This window comes from Dasypus novemcinctus, chromosome 20, assembly GCF_030445035.2.
Source record: "Dasypus novemcinctus isolate mDasNov1 chromosome 20, mDasNov1.1.hap2, whole genome shotgun sequence".
Lineage (NCBI taxonomy): Eukaryota > Metazoa > Chordata > Mammalia > Cingulata > Dasypodidae > Dasypus > Dasypus novemcinctus.
In genome coordinates, this window is record NC_080692.1 from 48,532,970 (window position 1) to 48,557,462 (window position 24,493).

At 41.6% G+C, this 24,493-nt stretch overlaps 2 protein-coding genes and 1 non-coding gene across 3 annotated transcripts in view; 2 read left to right on the forward strand and 1 right to left on the reverse strand.

Annotated features, from left to right (window-relative positions):
* The window catches only part of TM7SF3 (transmembrane 7 superfamily member 3), a 30,086-nt gene extending 23,539 nt beyond the window's left edge, over positions 1-6,547 (reverse strand). The window contains exon 1 of the mRNA XM_058282933.2: positions 6,405-6,547. Within this exon, the coding sequence (XP_058138916.1) occupies positions 6,405-6,489 (85 nt within the window). The 5' untranslated portion in view covers positions 6,490-6,547. The remainder of the gene's footprint in view (positions 1-6,404) is intronic.
* Positions 6,548-7,775: 1,228 nt separating this feature from the next.
* Positions 7,776-7,882, forward strand: LOC111761004 (U6 spliceosomal RNA). The gene has a single exon (XR_002794496.2). It is a non-coding gene; the product is annotated as a U6 spliceosomal RNA (small nuclear RNA).
* Positions 7,883-11,065: 3,183 nt separating this feature from the next.
* On the forward strand, positions 11,066-22,789 carry MED21 (mediator complex subunit 21). Its single transcript, XM_004479953.4, has 4 exons — positions 11,066-11,171; positions 21,010-21,124; positions 21,663-21,763; positions 22,319-22,789. Exons 1-4 carry the CDS (start codon positions 11,130-11,132, stop codon positions 22,493-22,495), a joined length of 435 nt encoding a protein of 144 aa, XP_004480010.1. The 5' UTR covers positions 11,066-11,129; the 3' UTR covers positions 22,496-22,789.
* Positions 22,790-24,493: the final 1,704 nt, after the last annotated feature.

A 24,493-nucleotide genomic window follows, 5' to 3' on the forward strand; every position in this document is an offset into this window, starting at 1 on the left:
TTCTGAAGTATTACATTAGCACTGTCAGGAGTTCAAACCTAAAATAGAAAGATTTAAACTAAACACAGATGAAGAGGAGTTAATGAGGAAAAGATTTTAATTCACCCAAGTTCCATAATAGAACTCTTATGTTTTATTTTAGAAAGAAAACACTAGAGACAGTAACATAATGACATGTTCTTATGTACCATTTCCCAAGAAGGCCAATTTTCAACACTTAAAAAAAAATAAAAAACACACAAATACTCCATCTGGATGATTAGGGGGAAAGAAAGACTATCAAGGATGGTTAGGGAAGCCAATCTGGCTCAACTGATTGAGCGTCTACCTACCAAATGGGAGGTCCAAGGTTCAAACCCCGGGCGTCCTTGAACCTTGTGGTGAGCTGGCCCACGTGCAGTGCTGATGCGCGCAACGAGTGCCATGCCACACAGGGGTGTCCCCCACATAGAGGAGCCCCACATGCAAGTATTGTGCCCCATAAGGAGAGTTGCCCTGTGCAAAAAAGTGCAACCTGCCCAGGAGTGGCGCCGCACACACCGAGCTGACACAGCAAGATGATGCAACAAAAAAAAAGAGACAGTTTCCCGGTGCCACGTGACAAGAATGCAAGTGGACACAGAAGAATACAAAGCGAATGGACACAGAGAGCAGACAACGGAGGGGTGGGGGGACGGGAGAGAAATAAAAACTAAAAATCTTTTAATTTTAAAAGATTTTTTAAAAAGGCACTTGTATGTAAAAAAAGAACGGTTAAGGGAAGCAGATGTGGCTCAAGCGACTGAGCTCCTGCCTGCCACACGGGAGGCTCAGTTCCCCATGCCTCCTAAAGAAGACAAGCAGACACAGACAGCACACAGCAAATGGACACAGAGAGCAGAGAGTGTGTGCACACAGTAGGGGGAGTGGTAAATAAATAAATCTTTTTAAAAAGCATGGTTAAGCTGTGGAAGAAAAGCCAAACAGAACACACAGATAGTACTAGAACCAAGATCATGGTTCATCTCTATAATTTCCTCCAAACTCTATGATGTTATCATATTACCTTCATACCTTAATTTAATGTTTGAATAAAGTGGATGATGGGGGGAAAAGGTTACTTGTAGTTAATTTCTAAAAACCCAAACAAAATTTTAATAGTTGCAACAATGACAAATGAAAATTGCCTATTTCCTCCCATTTGTTTATCCAGAAAGGTACTTTATAGTTTATATGGACCAAAACTCCAGCCAGAATACAGATAAAAATATTAGGAAGTAGCTAACAGAATCTGGGTAAGGAAGTCTGGAAAATATGGGGAAAAAATTTATTATTATTAAGGGTTGCTAGATAAACATTTTCTACATTTTCCAGGCCTCCCCAGCAACAAAATTATTTTATTAGGAAACCAAATGATATGTAAAACTAAATGGATCTCAATAAAGAGCATTTAACATGTTTCACTCTATTTTTCGTCCCATCTACCCTCTGTCTTCCAATTCTTAAAATATGCTCAAATTCTAGTCTATCACATAGTAGCAGCCTGTTTTCCTAGGAACTGGTTGAATTTCCATTCTTTAAATGTCCAAAGCACTCAATTCTTTTATCATCCTGCCTTTCCTAGTACACAAATTCCGTTTTTCCCTGTTTTTCCCATTTTCCCCTATTCAGTAAATATTTATTGAGCACTTATGGACTAGTCACTCTGGCTTAGCATGACCAAAATGGGCATGAATTCTTAAAGATTATCCAAGACTTGTGTAATTGTCACTTACATTTGTCCTTTGATATGGATTAGAAAATGTTTTGATTATTCTTAGGTCAGTCTCCCGTGACACAGGTCCTGAATCAAAACACTACACGGAAACTTTTAAAAGCTCTGGAAGAGGGAAGTGGATGTGGCTCAAGTGATAAGGCCTCTGCCTACCATATGGGAGGACCCAGGTTCGATCCCTAGGACCTCCTAGTGAAAAAGAAGAGAAAGCATGCCTGCGTGGCGAGCCAGTGCCTGTGTAGTGAGCCAGCCCGCGTGAGTGCTTGCATGGTGACCAAATGCTCACAAGAGTGCCCGTGTGGTGAGCTAGTGCCTGCGCAAGTGAGTCATGCAGCAAGATGATGACGAAACAAAAGAGAGACAAAGAGGATAGTCAAGGTGAAGTGCAGCAGAGACCAGCAACCGAGGTGGAGCAATTGACAGGGAACCTCTCTCTACATCAGAGGTCCCCAGGACCAAATCCCAGTGAATCCTAGAGAAAGACGAGAAGAGAAGACAAAAAGAGAAATAGATACAGGAGATCACACAGCAAATGGACACAGACAGCAAAAACAGCAGGGCGGGGGCCGGGCAGGGGCCGGGAGGGGGAAAATAAATAAATAAATCCTAAAAAAACACACACACACAACACTAGAAGAGACTAGGTCATCAGCTAGGGATGACCTGGAGGTGAACACTGCTTAACCTTCCCTTTTTTTTTCTTCATTTTAGCAGTTTTTGATGGAAGTTGTACGTAAGATTCTTTTTTTCCCTGCATCTTCTCAATTGTTTCTTCCTTGTATTTGCCCTTTTCCTTTCCTACTTGGCAAGATTTGGCTTTCCGTTCGAGGATCTTTTTGCGGTCTTTATCCAGTTTTAGCCTAGTGATGACTACCTTGCTGGGGTGAATGCCCACATGGGCAGTGGTGCCATTAGCCTTCTCCCGCTGCACCCGTTCGATGTAGATGACGTATTTCTTCCTGTAAACCTGCACTACTTGGCCAATTTGCTGACCTTTGTAGTGTCCTCGCACAACCTGAACTTCATCTTAACCTTAACTCACCACCCAGAGATGAGAGTGAATTATAACTCTAAGAAATACTTGGAGAATCAGAACTTTCCATGCCTTAGAAAGACAGTAAGGAAATACAGGACCAAGAGTATAATAAAAATGTGTTATTAAAAATACAGTGACTTGACAGAATAAGTGGGGATATTAGAAGCAGGTCTCTCTGGGAGTATATTTTAAGGGATTCTTTTCTTTACACATTTCTTTACACATTAAGCAAATTTGTGTAGAAAATCACAAATTTTCTACAGTGACTGTGAGGCGTTCTTTTAAGAAAGAAATAGTACAATGGAGGAAAATCCTCCAACTTTAATGGCTCTCAAAGTGCAGGCTCTACACCTCAAGTCTGTATCTGGAACTTATAAAACAAGAACATAGCCCAGACAAAATAGCGTACTCCTGAACACTTGTGTTGCTTGCTTTGCTTTTCCCTTAAAATGGTCATATTTTCAATATTTCCAATTTACTTTCATATTTTAAAATAATTTCAAGTAAGTTTTACATTTTGAGGTATAGTTTAAGTAATTTTCTTTACATATTTTCTACAGTGACCATGAGGTAGTCTTATTATAAAGAAAACTCTAAAACAGTGTTACCCAGGCTGGCTGAATATCGCAATCACCCAGAAGTGGTTTTTTAAAAATATATTGTTGCTCAGGTCTACTCCAGACCAGTTAAGTCAGAATTTCTGAGGGTCTGTCTTCTCTGCGCTGGTCTGACGTACGGCCTGGTCCACACCAGGCACCAGGCCGCCACACAATGAGTGTGTGTTGAACGACGGCTCAGCTAAGCACGGGACCGCAGTTCTCTCACAGTAAGGAGGAGACGACGTGCTGTGTGCTTCCCTTGGCTGCTGGAAGGCCCAGACGAATGTGGAGGCCCTTTCAGAACAGCCCAGCGGTAACGAAGCATCGTTATTAGCTTCCATTACCTTCCAGAGCTTCAGAGGCTCATGACCTCATGAAAAAAGGAAAGGAAAAGCCTGGCACTCGGGACGGCCCTACAGATAGTCTCGGAGGCGAGAGGAACCAGACGTGTGGAGAGCTCGCACAGCAACGCCACGAGCCTCAGAAGCATCCAGAGAAGAGGCCTCCACAGAGGCGACAAGGAGAAACAAAGTCAAGACAACCTTTGCAATACAGTGCGGCAGAAACTACTCACAAAAACAGACGTGGCACAGGAAGACACACTCCTAAAATACAGTCTAGGGAAGTTAAAAGCCCACCTCAGGCCATCTGGAAAAGGATTCCTTGGAAACATTTTATGAGACAGAAGCAGATCTCATGACCTTGACAATGGGAGGAAGAAACGGCAGCTCATCTCAAGCTCCGACAGACGACACTGAACATCAGGACGAAGCAGCGCCGCTTTCCTCAACAAGGCTCTGTTTTGTCAAAAACAGGCTTTGCCACCTGACCCACAGCAGGGGGCTCTTTTCTACTTTTCATGTCCATTTTCCCTTCCTATCCAGATTCACTTTTCTTTCCAACAATTCCATTCTAAAAAGAGCTGCCCAATTCAAATCTTTCCTTTTTCTCTCCCAGTCAAATCCTGAACTTACAACCTTCAACTTCTCCAACTCTTCCTTTCTACTATTTTAGTAAAATTTGCCAACTTTATTCCTCCACTGTTTTGCCTTAAAGCAACAACCAAACTCTAGGAGGATCTGTAAGGCTTAGGCTTCTTAAGACAAAATGTATTCACCAAATGCAAGGAATGTGCCACACCGATGAAAGAGGTTGTTGATGGGGGGGGGGGGGTTATATGGGAACCTCTTCTATTTTTTAATGTAACACTTTTTGTGATCTATGTATCTTTTAAAAAAAAAAAGCAAAAAACACGAGCTGGCTGGCATTCAACTGTCCTTCCCAATTATCACCTTATGAACTTTCATCAGCCCTTAAAGCTGACAAGAAACAAAGAAAGAAAATGTACGTGGAATCTCTTTCGCATACTTTTGAGAAAAAGAGATCATCTGCAATTAATGACCAAGCATCCGGTGCCTCCCTGAAAGCACTAGCAAAAGCACAAGGATCACGAGGGCCCGATGACACGACAGCCCACACAAACTACCACAGAACCCACGTGAGGTACTGGACAGGAACCTCAAACGACAGGGAAAAATGTTCAGGGGAGCAGAGAACTGGGACTCCCCGAGAAGAGAAAATGGCTTAAAGGGATGAGTTGCTGCCAACCTCCTCCTCAGGCCTTCTAGGAACGGGACACCTCCAGGGCTTTCTGCCCAACTCCCACGCTCACGTTGTGCACCGTCAGGGGGAGGGAAGCCTCCAAGCCTCAGCGGTTGCTCAGCTCAGTTACCACAACCTTCTAACCGTCCAGCCGCTTTCCAGGAGGAGGCTGCGAGGCTTGAGCTAACTCTTAATTTCCATACTGACTTTCATTCACAGATGTGGGGGATACCAGCTGTCACCATCACTCAGTCGTTAGGTCCCCACATACGGTCTCTCCTGCAGACGATACTCGTGCAAGACGAAAAGAGCAGCACTTTGGAGGAAACACCAGCACACGAGGCCAGAAACGGTCGGTGCCTGAGAAAACATTAATTTCTCAAACGACACACGTTGCTCAACGTTTGTGTACGACATGTCTAGGTATTATGAGATGCTAACGCACTGAACTAGAAATAAAAAGCCCTCCTGATTCAGGCAAGGCGCCCGGAGCAGCCACACACTCAGTCTCTCAAAAGCCTCGCCTGCTGAAATGCAGCAGGAAGGAGAAGCCGCAGGAAGGATTAGGTCGAAAGCGCCACGCCAGGCAAGATGATCTTCCCGGAGGCCGGCCTCGCCGGAGTGGAAGGCCCAGGAAATGAGCAGCAGATGCTGCCGGGCCCTAGGGGCCGTGTGCCTGCACAAGGAACCTCATCTTCTGCCCCGCTTCCCCCTGCCAGCCGAGGCTCAAGTAACAGAGTGCGGGAGAGCACCGGGCACGCAGGCCGAGCCGCGCGCGTTAGGTCGCCGCCACGCGTAACGCGCTCTCCCTGAAAACAGAGAACTGCCCTTTCCAGCTTTGGCTGTAGCGCTCTGCAGAGATTCAAGGATGCGGTTTAAAAGGGATCTTCTCCAAGACGAGAACTGAGGAGCACAATCCCGTTACCCAGAAGACAAAACGTTTTGGAACCGCAACGCAGGCTCGGGTCAAGCGAGAACGTGCTTCCTAAGAAGCTCCCGGAAGGCGCGCGCGTCTCAGGCTGACGCGCTGAGCGCTTTTTGGAGTTCACAGGAACAAGCCGCTCACTGCCGCCAGGATCCGGTCACCGAGCGCCCGGCCGAGGTGTCAGGTGGCACCGGCCCCTGAGCAGCACCTGCGCCTGGAGGACCGTCACCCAGCCCGGATTTCGGATTAAATTAAAGGCACAAACATGGCCGCCCCCGAAGGGCGACAACGGTGTTTGGAAGAGAGTCCTGTAGCCTCTTCCCGTCCTCCGGCCCAATTCCTCGGGTGGCCAGGGAGGCCGTTCCCTCGGCGGGCGAGGCTGGAGCTGCCGCCCGGCGGGCCCCGGCCCTCCCCGCGCCCGCGCCCCGGCCAGCGCCGACCTTGCGGAGCCCTTGGGGAGGCCAAGCCGGATCGAGGCGCGCGACTCACCCGGGCGGGCGCTCCCGGCGGCGGCTCCCCGCGCCGCGCCCCCGCACGCCAGCACGGCCAGCGCCAGCAGCCACGCGCGCCCCATGGCGGCCCCGGCGCCCGGCCAGGCCCACGGGACGCGCCGGGGCCCCGCAGCCGGGCCCGCGCTAGCCCGGGGCGCTCGGGCCCCGCGCCATGGCGCCCCTGCCAGACCCGCGGGCGCGCCGGGGCGAGCGGCCTGCCGGCCCGGCCCGCGCAGCCTCCCGCTTCCGGCCGCCGCCCGCGGCCTGCCCGCGTCGCGCCTAGGGCCGCGGAGGGCGGGGCGGGGCGGCGCGGGCGCCTCCTCCTCCGGGCGGGCCGCGCGGGGCTCCCGGGGCCGGGGCTGCTCTGCGCGCTGCGCCCACGCCTCGGGGGCCTTTGCCGCTTTCGACAGCCGCCGTTGGAGTGAAAAATAACTTTCTGTTGCGGCTTAACGTCTGCGGGCTGCTGTCCCGTGGTTAACGGTCCTTTGCAAAGAAAAAAAAAAGAGGAATCTCGGGCGCCTTCCGCCCGCTGTCTCCACGACGGGTGCAGCGGGCGTTTTTTTCGCAACAGTTGAAAATTGGTTCCCCCTCTAGCACCCTGGCTAACTCCGGCTGACGTTAGCGCGCGAAAGCCGGGCAAGGCTCATTCCGCAGGGGTTCCTCCGCTGGTGGTGGGCACCGGAATAGGAAAATAAAGGTTCGTTTTCTGTGAGCGAAATATCCTCGAAGCTCGCGACCTCAAACCGAACTTCCTCTCTCAAATCTCAAACCCGAGTGCCGTTCAAGGGAGGGTAGTCCATGTGACAGATGGCTCTTGAGGTGATTATGGCATTAGGTTTGTAGAACCGAAATGTTCCGGGGAAGATCGCCTGGCTTTCCTTTTCCTGCTTTTTAAATTTTTATTTATATATTTTAAGGAATATTAAGATTGAAATTGCAGATTCAATCAATTTAATTACTCAGCTAAAAATGTATAGCAATCATAATAATGTTAGGAGGCACAACTCCTTTCCAATTCTCCCACTGCCTGGTCCAAATAGTCACAGGTTTGGTACCTCTGGTATTCCTTAGTGCTTTTTCACTCTTCCACATGCACCCATTCCTACAACCCGCAGTAGATGAGATCTCAGGGAGCTGACAGGGGCAATTAGGATAAGGGTAGCATTTGATTCAGTGGATGAATTATTCAATAAATTGTGTTCTGATAACCGAATAGCTGCATTGTTTTGGGGAGGAGAGAAGAGAGCTTTATCTAGCATATTAAGTAAAAACAAACCCCCAAAGCAAAAAATAAAACCATAAAAAGTTCAATATTGTAGTAAAAAAAATTAAGAACCCACGATGTAAAGATTTAAAAACTATAAGATCAGTGCCCGCTTGGGCAGCACATACACTAAAATTGGAACAATGCAGAGAAGATGAGCATGGCCCCTGCATGAGGATGATACACAAATTAGTAAAGTGTTTCATATTTTTACAGAAACCTTCTCTGTGAAAGAATCAGCTACTCTTTGTGTCTCCTTAGGATAAGTGTACTATTCTCCTGAGATTTCAATGGACTCACAAGGGCTGTACCAGCCTGAGATCCACCCCATTGCAGACCAGAGAAAAAGTTCATATGGAAACTGAATATGTCGGTGAATGTAAAAAAAAAAGAATAAGAACACCTAGTGTGGATGAAAGAGCTGAGAAGTAGGCATTTTCTGAGCTAGTGGAAATGTAACTTGATAGTTTTAGTAGAAAAATTTTATAATCTACATCAAAAATCTTAAAATTTTTCATCCTTTGTCATAATTCCGGCTTTAGATTTAAATACAGATATACATACAAAATCAATATACTAGTTATTACTTATGATAGCAAAAACTTAAAACACCCTAAATGCTCAACAACAAGGAATTACTTGACCAGCCTATAATATGCCCACATAACAAAAACCCTATTCAGCCCTTCACAATTCATGTTTTAGAAGGTATAGGAGTGTGAGGCAGCAGGGCATGTTCAAGGAACTGCAAGGAGTCTTGGATAGCAAAGTAAAGGAGTATCTGGCCTAAAATGTCAATAGTGCTACTGCTGAGAAACTGGTAGACCCAAGACTGTACTGGCAGGTGGGGCATTCCCTGGAGGCCAAGGCTTCAGGAGACCCACCAAGCCCTGAAAACCAGATGCAAAGCTTTGAGGTCTCATCTGAGGAAAGGGTCACGGGTTGAATTGTGTCTGAGGACCTGCGGAAGCAGGGTAGCCCTTAATCCACCATGACGGGTGTTCTTAGGAAAAGGGCAGGGGAGAGGGAGCCAGAGAAAAGACGAGGCAGATTGTGCCATGACCCCAGGACCCTGAGCATGGCCAGACACAGCCAGAACCTAGGAGAGAGGCTCAGGGTTCTTCCTCCACAACTAAAGGAAACATGACACTCCCAACGCCTTGGTTTCAGACTTGTAGACTCCAGAACTGGAGACAACACAGTTCTATTGGTTTAAGGCGTCGAGTTTGTAGTACTTCATCAAGGCAGCCCCAGGAAAGGAAACAAACCTGACTGTTAAAGGAGGCTGTTGGGGATTCAGTCATGTCCCCCACAAAAGGCATGTTCTGGTCCAACCCCTGGTCCTGTGGGTATGAACCTATCTGTAAATAGGACCTCTGAAGATGTTATTAGTTAAGGTGTGCCCAAGATGACTGCGGTGGGCCTTCCTCCAACGTGGCTGTAGCCCTCATAAGCAGAGAAAATTGGACACTGAAAAGAAGCCAAGGGGTGCAGCCAAAAGCTGGACAACGGAAGCCAGAAGAGAAAGTAGAAGACGCCGCCATGTAAATTGCCATCCAGAAGAAAAGAAAGGAACATGCCAGCCCCAGAAGGCCACCGTCTCTGGGGAGAAAGCATGGCCTTGCTGCTGCCTCAATTTTAAACTCGTCCTAGCCTCGAAACCACGATCCAATAAATCCTTGTTGTTTAAGCCAACCCACTGTACGGTACTTGTTTCAGCAGCTGGCAAACTAAAACAGAGCTTATGGCCAAAGAAAGCGCAGGGAAACTAAGGATTCAGGGGCTTTGGCTGAAGCAGAGGATTATTTCATTCAGAAAAGTATCAGGAGGTGAGGCTGCATTTGTTTGCTGGAGCAGATTACAGTGAACCTTGAAAACTAGAAAGAGATGGCTGGATTTCAACCTGAGATCTCTGTAGAGCAGCCAAAAATCTGTAAGGAAGATATTCATAGGAGAGAAGCTGTGTCCTAACATGAATTGTCTTGAAGTGGCACCTCCCCTCCTGGAGCCCAAGTTCTCCTGACTCAGGCTGCAAAACTCTGTCTTCTCATTAAGTGGGCTCTCTCAATCATCTCCTATAGCCGGCCAGTCACCAAACCATGTTGAAATTTCCTCAAAAAACTCTTTTAGCCTTTCCTTCCTCATTTATTAGAGTTAAACCCTAATTTGAGTCTAACTCATCTCACTCTTGGATAGCTGCAAAACCCTCATCTTGGTGAGTTCCCGGTTTACTCATCTCTGAAAACCTAGGGCCCGGCATAACTACCTGGCACATGGTGGGCAGGCGATAAGGTACACGTACTTTACTGGACAAGAAGAAAAAGTCTTAGTTCCTCCCAAATTATTGTTGAAACAAATTAGAATCACCTTTCTTTAATCGCGTTTTGGAGGAGGCACCTAACAAAGAGGTTCCTAATTAGGCCCCAACAAGTAGTTTGATGCTTTAGGGATGGAGCGGGAGGTGCCAGGAAAAATTCAGAACCGAGCTTTCCAGCAAGGGTTGGGATAAATACAACAAGAGTTCCCCAAGGATTGTTTCCCCCACCCTCCTCCAAACCCAGAACCACTAAGAAAAAGGGACTATGAGCTTGTCCACAAACCTATTTGCCGATCCCTGGCTCTTTTCTTTCCAGACTATCCCCATTCGCCAGGCTACCAAGTTTCTGTTGTCGCTCTTCATCTTAATCCTTGAATAGGTCTCTACTCAAAGTCTTAGTTGTGCGACTTATCTTTTCATAATTGAACCTATTCTATTTATGCATCTCAAAGCTTATTTTCCAGGAACCTCTGCTTCGGTTACACGCCATGAAACCTCAACTCTCCTCCAAACGTCCTCTGAGCCCTACTTCTTCTCCGAACTCTTGCAACACAGTCAGTCCGGTCCTGCATAGAGTCTGGACGCTTTCCAGTCCAGGTCCTTTAGCCTCCCCCCACGCAGAGTAAAGCTAACAGCAGGCACCTCCCTCCACGTCGGTAGGCCCTCCTGCGCCCTGAGGCCAAGGGGAAGGCTCCAAGCCAGCCCTCGCGGGCCGCCTGCTCAGCGGTACTCTGGATTCGTGGAGCTTAACCTCGGCGTCGTGACTTTCCAGTACTGTGAGTTGCTCGCCCCGGGTGTGTCACGGTCCACCAGGCAAGTGTAAGCACTCGAGACGACGTTATAAAATGAATAGACGGGAGGGAGAAACCACTAAAAATAATAGCCACAGAATCCCACAATCTCCGTAAAGTGCTTAACACCTAAGAACACTTTCACTCCCAAAGCAATGGGACCCGCGACCGTCACCAAGTTCCTAAAAAGCGGTCCCAGCAATTTCTTTAAAGTTCATCGCAGAGGAGGCTCCACCACAACAAGCGGGCCCCCGACCCCGCCCCTTCGGAGAATGCAGCCCCGTGATTGGTCATGACGTAAAAGAGCTGCCCAATCGCGCGCCTCGGCATCCTTGTGCGTGAGCCAGCAAGATGGCGGACCGGCTCACGCAGCTGCAGGACGCCGTGAACTCGGTGAGGAATTGCTTTCCATTCGTCTGTCTTCCTCTTTCCTGAGGTAAAGCAAGGGAGAAAAGGGGCCGGAAAATAAACCCGGAAATGGGACGCGGACTGAGGCAGCGCTTTAGCCTGAAGCCCTGGGGCGCCGGGAAGACCTGCGTGAGCCCTGGGAAGCCTGGGTCCGGCGGCGGCTTGGAGCACGGCGGCCGCGGGCAGCCGGGCAGTGGAAGGGGAGTGCGGGGTCGCCCTTCCCGCCCCTCCGCCGAGGTCCAGCCTCGGGGTCCCGGCGTGTGCGCTGAGAACAGTTTTATTTTCTTGTCATTGGTGGTTATGGGTTCTCATTTGGGGGCAGGGAGGGAGAGGGAAGCAGGTTTTTATTATCCTAACCGTTCTAGATGATAGAATTTTTTTTTTTTTAATACAGAAGTTGTGAGTTTATAGAAAAACCACGCATAAAATACAGGGTTCGCACATACCACCTTATTATTAAAACGTTCGTTGGTGTGGTTCATTTGTTACAGTTTATGAAAACACGTTTTTATAATTTAGTAACTATGGTTGATGGTATAACTTAGGGTTAATTGTATTATGCAGCTTCTTGGATTTTTTTTTTTAATGTTATCTAGTGACATATACAACCTAGTGTTTCCCTTTTAACCACATTAAAATAAATAATTCATTGCTCTTAGTTACGCTCAAAATGTAGTGCTACCTAAACCCCTCTACATTACCAAAACTTTCCATTGTTCCAGCTAGAAACTGTGCGTTTTAAGAGTTAACTCCCTAGTCCGTACTCCAACCACATCCCATAGTATGCTATATTCTAGATTCTGGCTCTATGAATTTGGTTATTCTGGGTATTTGTTATCACTAAGATTGTACAATATTTGTCCTTTTGTGTCTAGCTTATTTCACTCAAGATATCTTCTGGTTCAGCCATGTTGTCACATGTATCAGAACTTCATTCCTTTTTATGTTTATAGAATACTCATTTGTGTGAATATACCGCATTTTATTTGTTTGTTGGTGGACACTTGGGTTGCTCCTCTCTTTTGACAATTGTGAATAATGCTAATATGAACATGAGTGTGCAAATATTAGTTTGGATCCCTCCTTTAAATTCTTTTGGATATATATCTAGAAGTGGGGTTGCTGGGTCCCATATTAATTCTATACTTAAATTCTGAGGAATAGCCAAATTTTCTTCCACAGCAGCTGCACCATTTTACATTGGCACAAGCATGGGTGACTGTCCCTGTGTCTCCATATCCTCTCAACTCTTACAACTTTCCATTTTTCTTAGAGTAGCCAGAAATGTGAAATGTGTCTCAATAGTGGTTTTCATTTGCATTACCCTGATGGGTAATGATATTGAGCACCTTTTCACGTGTTTTTTGGCCATTTTTATATTCTTTTGGAGAAATGTATCAAGTGTTTTGCCTATTTTTAAATTAAGTTGTTTCTCTTTTTGTTGTTGAGTTGAATGATTTCTTTATATATTCTAGATATTAAGCCCTTATTGAATTCGTGGCTTCTAAATATGTTCTCACATTGGATGGGTGGTTGTTTCATTTTCATGATAAAGCCTTTTGAGGCACAAGTTTTTTATTTTGATGAGGTCCAGTTTATCTGTTTCTTCTTTTCTTTTTAAAATCAGTCTTATTGGTACATATTAATAAAGCATAGTCTTTCCAAAGTGTACAATCAGTGATATTTGGAATAATCACATTCTAATAGGTGTGAAATGATATCTCATTGTAGTTTTGATTTACAGTTCATCTTTTTAATATTATTAGAGCATTTTCATTGTTTCAATAATATAAAAACAAAAATCAGATTAAAAAAAACTCTACCCCTTAATCACCTCAATTTCTATGCTCTCGCATTCAGTTTCAGTCTCTCTAATTTATTTGTATTTATAGTTTATATAGATGGAGTCAAACAATATGTGGTGCCTTTTTTCTACTTTCTTTCACTTAGTATAATTCCTTTCTTTTTTTTCCTTAGTGATAGATTATTAATATATTACTATACACTGCTGCTGTCCATAGTTTACTTTGGTTGTATTTTTTCCTGGTATCTTGTAACATTACTGTACATTTTTTCAGTTTCAAAGGAAAAGTCTTATATATGCAATATTAACCATACTCGTATTTCACATGATGTTTTGCTATGCTATACAGTCCTATGTTACATTTTTTAGCTTTCCTTCTATTAATATATAGGACCTTAGACTTTGCTTTCAACCACTGTCATACCATATATTAGCACTGCTAATTACAAACACTATGATGTGCTTTCACCGTATCTATGCATTTCCAAAGACTTACGAACAACCTTTTTACCAATTCTGCACAGGTTAACCCTCAACTTTCCATTCTCTAATCTCATTCTATTTTCTGGTGACATATATTCTAGTTATTAACTCTGTGAGTTTACAGACATATTTAGTTCATACTAGCACAATTATACAGTATTTCTCCTTTTGTGTCTGACTTGCTTCACTCAACATAATGTCCTCCGGATTTTTCTTACAGCTGCATAATATTCCATTATATATTTACACAACCTTTGTTTATTCATTAATTGGTTGATGAATGCCTGGGTTGTTCCCATTTTTGGCAACTGAATAATGCCACTGTGGGCGTTGGTGTGCAGATGTCTGTTTGTGGCTTGTTCTCAGTTCCTTTGGGTATATACCCAGTAGTGGTATTGCCGACTCACATGGCAAAAATATATTCAACATCCCTAGGAACTGCCAAACAGTCCTCCACAGTGGCTCTACCAGTCTGCATTCCCACCAATAGTGAATAAGTGTTCCTATCTCTCCACATCCTTTCCAACACTTAAAGTTTTTGAACTTTTTAATAGTTGCCATTCTTTTTTTTTTTTTTTAAGATTTCATTTATTTATTTATTTCTCTCCCCTTCCCTCACCCCACCCCACCCCGGTTGTCTGTTTTCTGTGTCTATTTGCTGCGTCTTCTTTGTCTGCTTCTGTTGTCAGCAGCACAGGAATCTGTTTCTTTCTGTTGCGTCATCTTGTGTCAGCTCTCCGTGTCTGCAGCGCCATTCCTGGGCAGGCTGCACTTTCTTTCGCCCTGGCAGCTCTCCTTACGGGGCGCACTCCCTGCACGTGGGGCTCCCCTACGCTGGGGACACCCCAGCGTGGCAGGGCACTCCTTGGGCGCATCAGCACTGCGCATGGCCAGCTGCACACGGGTCAAGGAGGCCCGGGGTTTGAACCGCGGACCTCCCATGTGGTAGACAGACGCCCTAACCACTGGGCCAAGTCTGCCGCCCTAGCCATTCTAATAGATGTGAAATGATAATCTCGTTGTAGTTTTGATTTACAGTTCCCTAACCGCTAGTAATGTTGAACATTTTTTTCATGTTTTTTCACCATTTGTACTTCTTTGGACAAATGTCTGTTTAAGTCTTTTGCCCATTTTTTAATCGAGTCGTTTGTCATTTTATTGTTGAGTTGTAACATCTCTTTATGTATCATGGATATTAAACACTTATCGGGCATGTGATTTCCAAATATTTTCTTCCATTGAGTCAGCCTCCTTTTCATGCTTTTGACAAACTCCTTTGAGTTGCAAAAATGTTTAATTTTGAGGAGATCCCATTTATGTTTTTTCTTTTGTTGGTCATGCTTTGGATGTAAGGTCCAAGAAAACTCACCTACCACCAGATCTTGAAAATGTTTTCTTACATTTTCTTCTAGTATTTTTATGGTCCTGACTTTTATAGTTAGGTCTTTGACCCATTTTGAGTTGATTCTTGTATAGGGAGTAAGATAGGGCTTCTCTTTCATTCTTTTGGTTATGGATAACCAGTTATCCCAGCACTATTTGTTGAAGAGACGGAATTGTCCCAGTAATGTGGACTTGGTAGGTTTGTCACAAACCAATTGGTTGTAGAGGTGAGGCCTTTTTTCTGGACTCTTAATTCTATTCCACCAATCAATGTGCCTGTCTTTATGCCAGTACCATGTTTTATTTTGTTTTTTAACAAATCAATTTTATTGAGACATATTAATAAAGCATACAGTTCATCTGAAGTGTAAAGTCATTGGTATTTGGTGAAATCACATAGTTGTGCATTCATTATTTCAATCATTAGAGCATTTTCATTATTTCAGTAATAATAAAAATAAAATTCTTCATCTTTCAATCTCTATTTCCCCTGCTGTACATACCTACTAATAATATGGTGTTTTGACCACTGTACCTTTATAACATGTTTCAAGGTTAGGCAGTGTGAGTCCTCCCACATCGCTCTTCTCTTTTAAGATGATTTTAGCTATTCAGGTGTTGTTTCCCTTCCAAATAAATTTGGTAATTGCCTTTTCTGTTACTGTAAAGTAGGCTGTTGGAATTGTGATTGACACTGCACTGAATCTATAAGTCAGTTTGGGTAGGATTGACATCTTGATGATGTTTAGTCTTCCAATCCGTGATCCCAGAATGTCTTTCCATTGGTTTAGGCCTACTTTGATTTCTTTTAGCAGTGTTTTATAGTTTTCTGAAGATAGGTCCTGTACATCTTTGGTTAAATTGATTCATAGGTATTTGAGTCTTTTTGTTGCCATTGTAAATGGAATTTTTGTCCTGATTTCCTTCTCAAATTGTACAGTACTAGTGTACAGAAACATTACTGATTTTTGCCTGTTCATCTTGTATCCTGCTACTTTGCTGAACTCATGTATTAGCTCTAATAGCTTTGGTGATGTGATTTTGGGAATTTTCTAAATATAGGATCTTGTTATCTGAGAAAAGTGAGAGTTTTACTTCCTTTTCCTGTTTGGATGCCTTTTTTTTTTTCTTGTCTGATTGCTCTAGCTAGAGCTTCTAGTATAATGTTGAGTAACAGTGATGACAGTGCATCCTTGTCTTGTTCCTTATCTTAGAGTAAAAACTTTCAACCTTTCCTCATTGAGTACAATGTTGGCGTGGGTTTTTCATATATCCCCTTTATTGTGTCAGGGAAGTTTCCTTCTATTCCTCATTTTTTAAGTGTTTTTTTCTCAAGAAAGAGTGTTAGATTTTGTCAAATGCATTTTCTGTGTAAATTGAGAAGAGTGTGTGTGTGTTTCCCTCTACAGTCTCTTAATGTGGTATATTTCCTTAATTGGTTTTCTTGTGTTGAGCCATCCTTGCATACCCGGGATAAATCCCACTTGATCACAGTTTATAATTCCTTTAATGTGCTCTGTTAGACTTGGTTTGCTAGTATTTTGTTGAGAATTTTTGTATCTATATTCATAAGGGATAGTGGTTTGTAGTTTTCTTTTCTTGTGGTATCTTTTTCTGGCTTTGCTGCGATGGTCATTTTGGCCTCATAGAATGAATTAGGGAGTGTTCTATCCTGTTTAATTTTTTGGGTGAGTGTGAGCAGAGTTGGTGCTTATTGTTTTTGGAATATTGGGTGAAATTCACTGAAGTCATCTGGTCCTGGACTTTTCTCAGTTGGGGGGTTTTTGATTACTGATTCAATCTCTTTACTAGTTACTGGTTTGTTGAGATGTTCTATTTCTTCTTGAGTCAGTTTAGATACTTATTGTGTTTCCTGAAATAATTTGTCCACTTCATCTAAGTTATCTAATTTGTTTGCATACGTTAGTTCATGATACCTTCTTATGATCCTGTGGCATCAGTAATAATATCCCCTCTTATTTCTAATTTTATTTGCATCCTATTTTGTCAATTTTATTGTTCTTATCAAAGAGGCAACTTTTAGCTTTGTGGATTTTTTTTTTGTTTTATTTTCTGTTTCATTTATCTCCACTCTAATCTTGGTTATTTCCATCTTTTTGCTTGTTTTGGGTTTAGTTTGCTCCTCTTTTTCTAATTCTTCCAGTTTTAATGTTAGGTCTCTGAATTGAAGTCTGGTTGTTGTTTTTTTCAATGTAAACATTTGGAGCAATGAATTTCCCTCTCAGCAATGCCTTCACTGCATCCCATAAGTTTTGTATGTTGTATTTTCATTTTGGTTCACCTGAAGATATTTCCTAATTTTACTTCTGATTTCACCTTTAAGCCATTGGGGGTTTAAGAGTATGGTGTTTAATTTCCACATATTTGTGATTTTTTCTTTTTTCCTGCTGTTACTGATTTCTAGCTTCTTTGTTGTCAGAAAATAAGCATTGTATGATTTCAATATTTTTAAATTTATTGTGACTTTTTTTTTTTAACCTAGCTTTTGACCTATCCTGGAGAATGATCCCTGTGTACTTGAGAGTATGTTTATTCTTTTTGTTGGATAAAGTGTTCTACATACGTCTGTTAAATCTATTTAGTTTAGAGTACCATTCAAGTTTGTACTCCCTTTTTGATCTTCTCTGTAGATGTTATATCATAATTGAGAGTGCTATGTTTCCTACTATTAATGTAGAACCATCAATTTCTCCCTTCAAATCTGACAGTTTTTGCTCCATATATCATGGGGCTCTGATAGTAAGTACACATATATTAATAATTGTTGTATTTTCTTGTTTAATTGTCCTCTTTATCAGTATGTAATGACTATCTTTGTTCCTTGTAACTGTTTTTTGACTTAGTCTATTTTTTTTTCCTTTTTTAACTATCTTTTTTTTTCCAAAGATATGTACAATATGACTTAAAGTCTATTTATCTGATAATAGTGTAGCCACTCCAGCTCTCTTTTGGTTAGTACTTGCATGGTATCTTTTTTGCGTCCTTTTACCCCCCAACTAGTACCTTTTTTTTTTTTTTTTTAAACAAAATTCAAGTTTTATTTATTTATTTTTCCTTTTTTTTTTTTTTTTTGGCTTTATTTTTCAGTATTACATTAAAAAAATATGAGGTCCCCATATACTCCCCACCCCCCTCACCCTACTCCTCCCCCCATAGCAACAATCTCGTCCATCATCATGAGACATTCATTGCATTTGGTGAATATATCTCTGAGCACCGCTGCACCTCGTGGTCAGTGGTCCACATCATAGCCCACACTCTCCCACGTTCCACCCAGTGGGCCATGGGAGGACATACAATATCTGGTAACTGTCCCTGCAGCACCACCCAGGATAACTCCAAGTCCTGAAAATGCCTCCACATCTCTTCTCTTCCTCCCATTCCCCACACCCAGCAGCCATCATGGCCACTTTCTCCACACCAATGCCACATTTTCTTCGATTACGAATCTATATAGTTCATGAATAGAATATCAGTAAGTCCACCATATCACTCAATCAAATTTATTTAGCTTGAAATAAACTGTATAGAATTGATTTTCTCACCAAAAGTAACAGCAATAATTTTTGTATTATCCCTAGATAAGCCACAAAATACTTGTTTTTGTAGGCTTTTCAGGTTTTGCTTATAAATCAAGATGAGGCAGTAGATAGATATAGACATGGAAATAGAAGAGACAAATCAGTTGTCAGTACCCAGGGCCTCTTGATTCTGTCTTGACAGCATGTGGTTGTTGTAGTAGTCAGGGTTCTCTAGGGAAACAGAATCAACAAGGGATATCTGTCAATAGTAAGAGGTTTATCAGCATCTCTCACGCAGCCGTGGGGATGCACAAGTCCAGATTCCGCAGGCAGGCTGTAACCAGGTGCGCCAATGAAAGTCCAACGAAGATTCTTGACGAGTTCTGGGAGATGTTGGCTATCCAAAGATGAGCTGGGAAATTCTCTCTCAATGCTGGAATCACTTCCCCTTTTAAGGGATTCAACTGATTGGGTTAAGCATCACTCACTGCTGATGGCAATCTTCCTGATTGATGGAATTATAACTAGCTATCTATGATTTACCACTGCAGTAAAGTCAGTGGTGACTAAAATCCACAAATGCCCCTGCACTACAGTCAGCCCAGTGCTCCCCTGACCAAACAGTTGGGCACAATTACATGGCCAAGTTGACACAATGGCCTAACCATCACAGTTGTGTCATACTTTTGTATCCATTTTGCCAGCCTCTGCCTTTTGACTGGAGTGTTTAATCCATGTACATTTAAAGTCACTATTGCTAATACTGGACTTTCTTCTGCCATTTTGCCGTTTAAAACCTTTGTAAAGCTTACTCCTTATTTTTCCCTGACTTCTATTAATGCCTATTTTTATATTGATATTTTGTATTGTACCATATTGAGTGCCTTGTCATTTCAATTTGGATATACTTCTTTTTTCTTTGTGGTTACCATGGGATTAAAGTTTTAACATTCTAAATATATAACAATCATATTTTGTTTGCTGTCAACTTAACTTCAGTTGCATACATGTGTACTTTTTCTATACCCCTCTGTATCCCCCACCGTTTTCTTGGTACAATCTTACCACTTGTTATCTTTCTACATTGTATATGCAAAAACCTAGATTTAGCATTACCTTTCTTTTAATTGTCTAATGTTGCTTTTACCTGGAGGGCAAATTTTGGGAGAAGGGTCACCCTGGAGAAGACTTTCCCAAGTCAGTCTTGGGAAAGGGACCTGCAAAGAGGGTGCAGACTGGCTCCAAAGTGCTGGGGGAAGGGGATCAGGAAGGGTGCCAAGAGCTTCTTTGATGGTTTCCCAGAGCTGTGCTTACTAGGTCTCCTCAGAAAATGCTGCCCTTCAGCTAACTTTCCCTTGCAGCCCTGAGAATGCACAGCACCCATAAATCTCTATTGCCGCTATGGCCCCTGTCCAGGGATGGTTGAAACAAGTGAAGCACATCTTTGTCTGCAATAGGTTGAAACAATGGCTGCCACTGCCTTTGTCCAGGTAGGATGAATAAATAGCAGCCTTCAGAGCTCTGTACCAATTTCATTAATCATAAGCCAAGATCAGTGATCAGCAGTGACCACAACTGTTTTTGGGGAAGAGAATTTTTGCATCCTCTGCTAATTACCAGTGTCCTAGCTATGGGCTGGACCTGTAAGCAGCCTGCAGTGAGAGTCAGAGATGGACTCTGATAGCTGCTACGCAGAGAGCAATATACCATTCTTTAAAGTGATTTATCAGGCTCTTCCTCCTGCATTTCCCTAGATGCTGTACAGTGTTCTTCTGGCCTCTGGAGTTGTTTCATACAAGTCCTGCCTTTTTAATAGTTGTTTTGGTGAAGGACTGAGTCTAGAGCTCCCTATCCCACCATCTTCTCATAATCCTGTTTCTCACTATTTCTTTAACCTTGTAACTGCTCAGGTCTCAGATGAGATACTATACATGAGCCACACATTTTTTTTTATTAACTCTGGGGCCATATTTAAATATTTACCAGCCAAATTTGCTTTCCTGCACCACCACCCAAAAGAAGTCCTTACTTATTGCCTGCAAAATGTGTCATATATTATCATTCCGTTACTTTCAGAAGGAGGGAAAGATTTTGTTTTGTAGTTCTTTTCAACTATTTCAGCTAGATTGATATCAAATTTAACTCCCAACTAGAGATGTAATTCTGAGATATCCCGCAATATGATAAGCTTTGAAAACACGCTAAGTGATATAATCAAGACACTTAAGGACAAATATTGTATGCTGTCACTTATACAATATAATATCTAAAAATACAAATTCATAGAGATAGAAAGTAGATTGGATATTACCAGAAGATTGGAAGAATGGGAGAGTTTTTGCTTATGGGAGTAAATAGTGTTTGTAAATAAAAATTAATTTTTAAAAATTTAACTTCAACTAGATTGATACTGAACTTAGTTCCTTTGCATGATTAAAGACATTTACTCATTATTAAATATTGGCTTATTTTATCCCAAATCACTCCTTTCTATTTTATTCTCCCACTTAGAGAATATTATAATAGAAACTTATTGTTATTGCCATTACCAATAAAGTTCTTAAAATTAATAAATCCTTTCTAACCTTGACACATTTTCTTTGGTCTCAAGCTTGCAGATCAGTTTTGTAATGCCATTGGAGTGTTGCAGCAGTGTGGTCCTCCTGCCTCTTTTAGTAATATTCAGACAGCAATTAACAAAGATCAGCCAGCTAATCCTACAGAAGGTACGTAGCTTTTCTTGGCTTCTCTTATTATGACTCTCACATTTCTTATAGTGCTTTAAGATTAGATTTATTGAGAAACTCAACTTATCTATGTCCTCTGTCAAAAATAGTTCTTTGAGAATATTGCTATAAATTTCATCCTAAAAGAAATTAATTTATTACAATCAATTCACATAATATCTCATAAGTCTGTTCATATTAAATATTAGATTATCCCACCTTTAGAGAAGAATTTGTATGAATGTCAACTGAATTTTACATGAAGGTTCTTAATAAGGAAGACATCCCTACTATCTTTATTCATTTGACCATCATATTGTCTTATTCAGTGGATAAATTTAAGTTAATGTTAAGCAAATTTTTAGTCATGTGTGCAATAGGATTCTTATAGAATTGGTGTATTAAAATTACACTTTAATCATTAGTAGCCTATTACAGAAAGAGTTACATGAAGTTTTCTGGTTTGATTAACTTAAAATTTCTGCTTCTTAAAACTTGAGATTCTTTAATACCCTAATTTAGTGATCTCTTTCTCTAGAGTATGCCCAGCTTTTTGCAGCACTAATTGCACGAACAGCAAAAGATATTGATGTTTTGATAGATTCCTTGCCCAGTGAAGAATCTACAGCTGCATTACAGGTAAAAATTTTCTTTTGCTTTGAGAATTTTTGTGGTCATAGAGAATTTTTAATTAAAGGAGATAGATTTAATACCTTTGGTTATAATTTTCAGAGTTACTTTAAGGTTAAACTTAAAATTGGGAGTTTCATTAATTGTGAGTCAGGGTAGTCTCTGAAGACTGTGCTAAATCTGTGTAATTGTCTAACGCTCAGTTATTAGGAATCCTCTTATTTTCCTTGATTGTCTCTTTTCCTAGTGAAGAATGAGAGAAGTGTGGCATTCTGTCTGTGAAGTTAGAATAGTAATGTCCAAAAGCAGTATGGAAGGAAGTCACTTATACATGTCTAGGGACCTCTCATTGAAAATCCATTAGTTTTACTAATTCATGGATAGATTCCTCTTTAAAGTTACCTGATTTTTAGAACTTCTGCCACTGAAATCTTTCCACAGTGTTTGGAAGGTCATCCACATTTAAAAGTAAATACCTCTACTGTGGTTTCTTTCCCTGTCAACTCTTACTAGTTTCCAAGTTTTTAATTTCTCAAAAGATTTTTATTTTTGTGTCTTATAAAGGCTGCTAGCTTGTATAAGCTTGAAGAAGAAAACCATGAAGCTGCTACATGTCTGGAGGATGTTGTTTATCGAGGGGATATGCTTCTGGAAAAGATACAAAGTGCCCTTGCTGATATTGCGCAATCACAGCTGAAAACAAGAAGTGGTACCCATAGCCAGTCTCTTGCAGACTCATAGTACCATTGAATATAAAGTGGCTGAGGAAAAAAAAAAGACGATTTCAATGCAACTAAGAATTCTGCATCAAATTCAAATGTAAATCTTACCAACATCTTGTAAGACTTACAGAAACATGCATTATGATGTGTTACCTTTTTAAATATTTTTAATAGTGTTCTATTTTCACTCTTGAAAATAAGCTTGTAAAATTGTGATTGAACCAATTTTAAATTGTCATTTCATATTATCTGATCAGCTTATTGAAACATCCATGGTCATGTTATAATTAAACAGATGTGATGTGCTGTAAAATTCTATTGTGACATAGTTTCTATCTTTATTTTATTTGTCATATTTCTATAGTCCTTTTACAAATCAAAACATTCTCAAGCCAGAAGAGAAGTGATAAATGCAGAGATTTAGAACATTTCAGTTTAGTTTGGTGTCCTCTCTTATTAGAGGTAGTATTGTATAAATATAAATTTGGGCCTACTGGTAGAAAAAGAAGAAGAGAAAGCATGCCCACACAGCAAGCCAGTGTCTGCACGAGTGAAATGGACAAATTCCTACAAACACATGAACAACATAGTGACTCTACAAGAAATAGAAGACCTTAACAGACCAATTATAAGCAGAGAGATTGAGTCATCAAAAGTCTCTCAACAAAGAAAAGCCCAGGAGCAGATGACTTTACAGGTTAATTCTACCAACATTTTTTTTTTTTTAATGAATACCAATCCTGCCCTTACTCTTCAAAAAATTGAGGAGGAGGGAATACTACATAACTTTCTGAGACCAACGTCATCCTAATACTATAGCCAGATAAAGATAGTACAGGCAAAGAAATTTTCAGACCAATTTCTCTTATGAACATAGATGTAAAAATTTTCAACAAAATGTTATTAGCAAATCAAGTCCAACAGTGCACATAAAAGAGTGATATACTATGCCCAAGTGATTTATCCCAGATATGCAAGGGTGTTCAACATAAGAAAACCAACTAATGTAATATACTGCATTAACACAATGAAGTAAACCACATGATCCTTTCACTTGATGCAGAAAAGGCATTCGACAAAATCTAGCACCCTTTCTTGAGAACACTTAGAAAACTAGGAATAGAAGGAAACTTTCTCAATATGGCAGAGGGCATATATGAAAAGCCCACAACTAACATCCTACTTGATGAAAGGCTTAAAGCTTTTCCTCTACTGATCAGGAAAAACACAAGGCTGCCCACTGTCACCACTGTTATTCATCATTGTACCAGAGGTTCTAGCTAAAGCAGTTAGGCAAGAAAAAGAAAGAAAAGGCATCCAAATTGGAAAGGAGGAATTAAAACTTTCCCTATTTGCAGATGACATGATCCCATATATAGAAAATCTTGAAAAACCCACAACAAAGCTTCTAGAACTATAAATAAGTTCAACAAAGTGGCAGGATACAAGATAAACATCCAAAAATCTGAACTATTTACATACACAAGCAATGAACAATCAGAAGAAGAAATCAAGAAAAAGATTCCATTTTCAATAACTGAGAGAATCAAATATCTATAAATCATTCTTGAGTTAAAAAGGACACACAAAAAAGTAGAAGACCCAAATAAATGGAATTACATTCCATGTTCATGCATTGTAAGACTAAATATCATTAAAATGTCAATCCTACCAAAAACAAATTATAAATCCAATGCAGGGAAGTGGATGTGGCTCAAGCAGTTGAACACCTGCTTCCCACATAGGAGGTCCTGGGTTCGGTCCTCAGTTCCTCCTAAAAACAAAAACAACAAGCAAACAAATGAAAAAAAAAAAAGGGGAGCTGATGTGGCTCAGTGGTTGAGCACCAGCTTCCCAGATACAAGGTACCAGGCTTATTTCCCAAACCCAGTACCATAAAAAAAAAATTCAACCCAATGTCAAAATACCAACAGCCTTCTTTGTAGAAATGGTAAAGCCAATCATCAGATTTCTATGGGAGGGTGAGGGGCACCAAATATCCAAAGCAACCTTGAAA

Excerpts from the sequence above, each read along its gene's own strand:
- MED21 (XM_004479953.4), top strand. The coding sequence starts at position 11,130 with ATGGCGGACCGGCTCACGCAGCTGCAGGACGCCGTGAACTCG. Across the intron at positions 11,172-21,009 it reads TGCAGGACGCCGTGAACTCG|CTTGCAGATCAGTTTTGTAA; the intron begins GTGAGGAATTGC and ends TTTGGTCTCAAG. Across the intron at positions 21,125-21,662 it reads GCCAGCTAATCCTACAGAAG|AGTATGCCCAGCTTTTTGCA; the intron begins GTACGTAGCTTT and ends CTCTTTCTCTAG.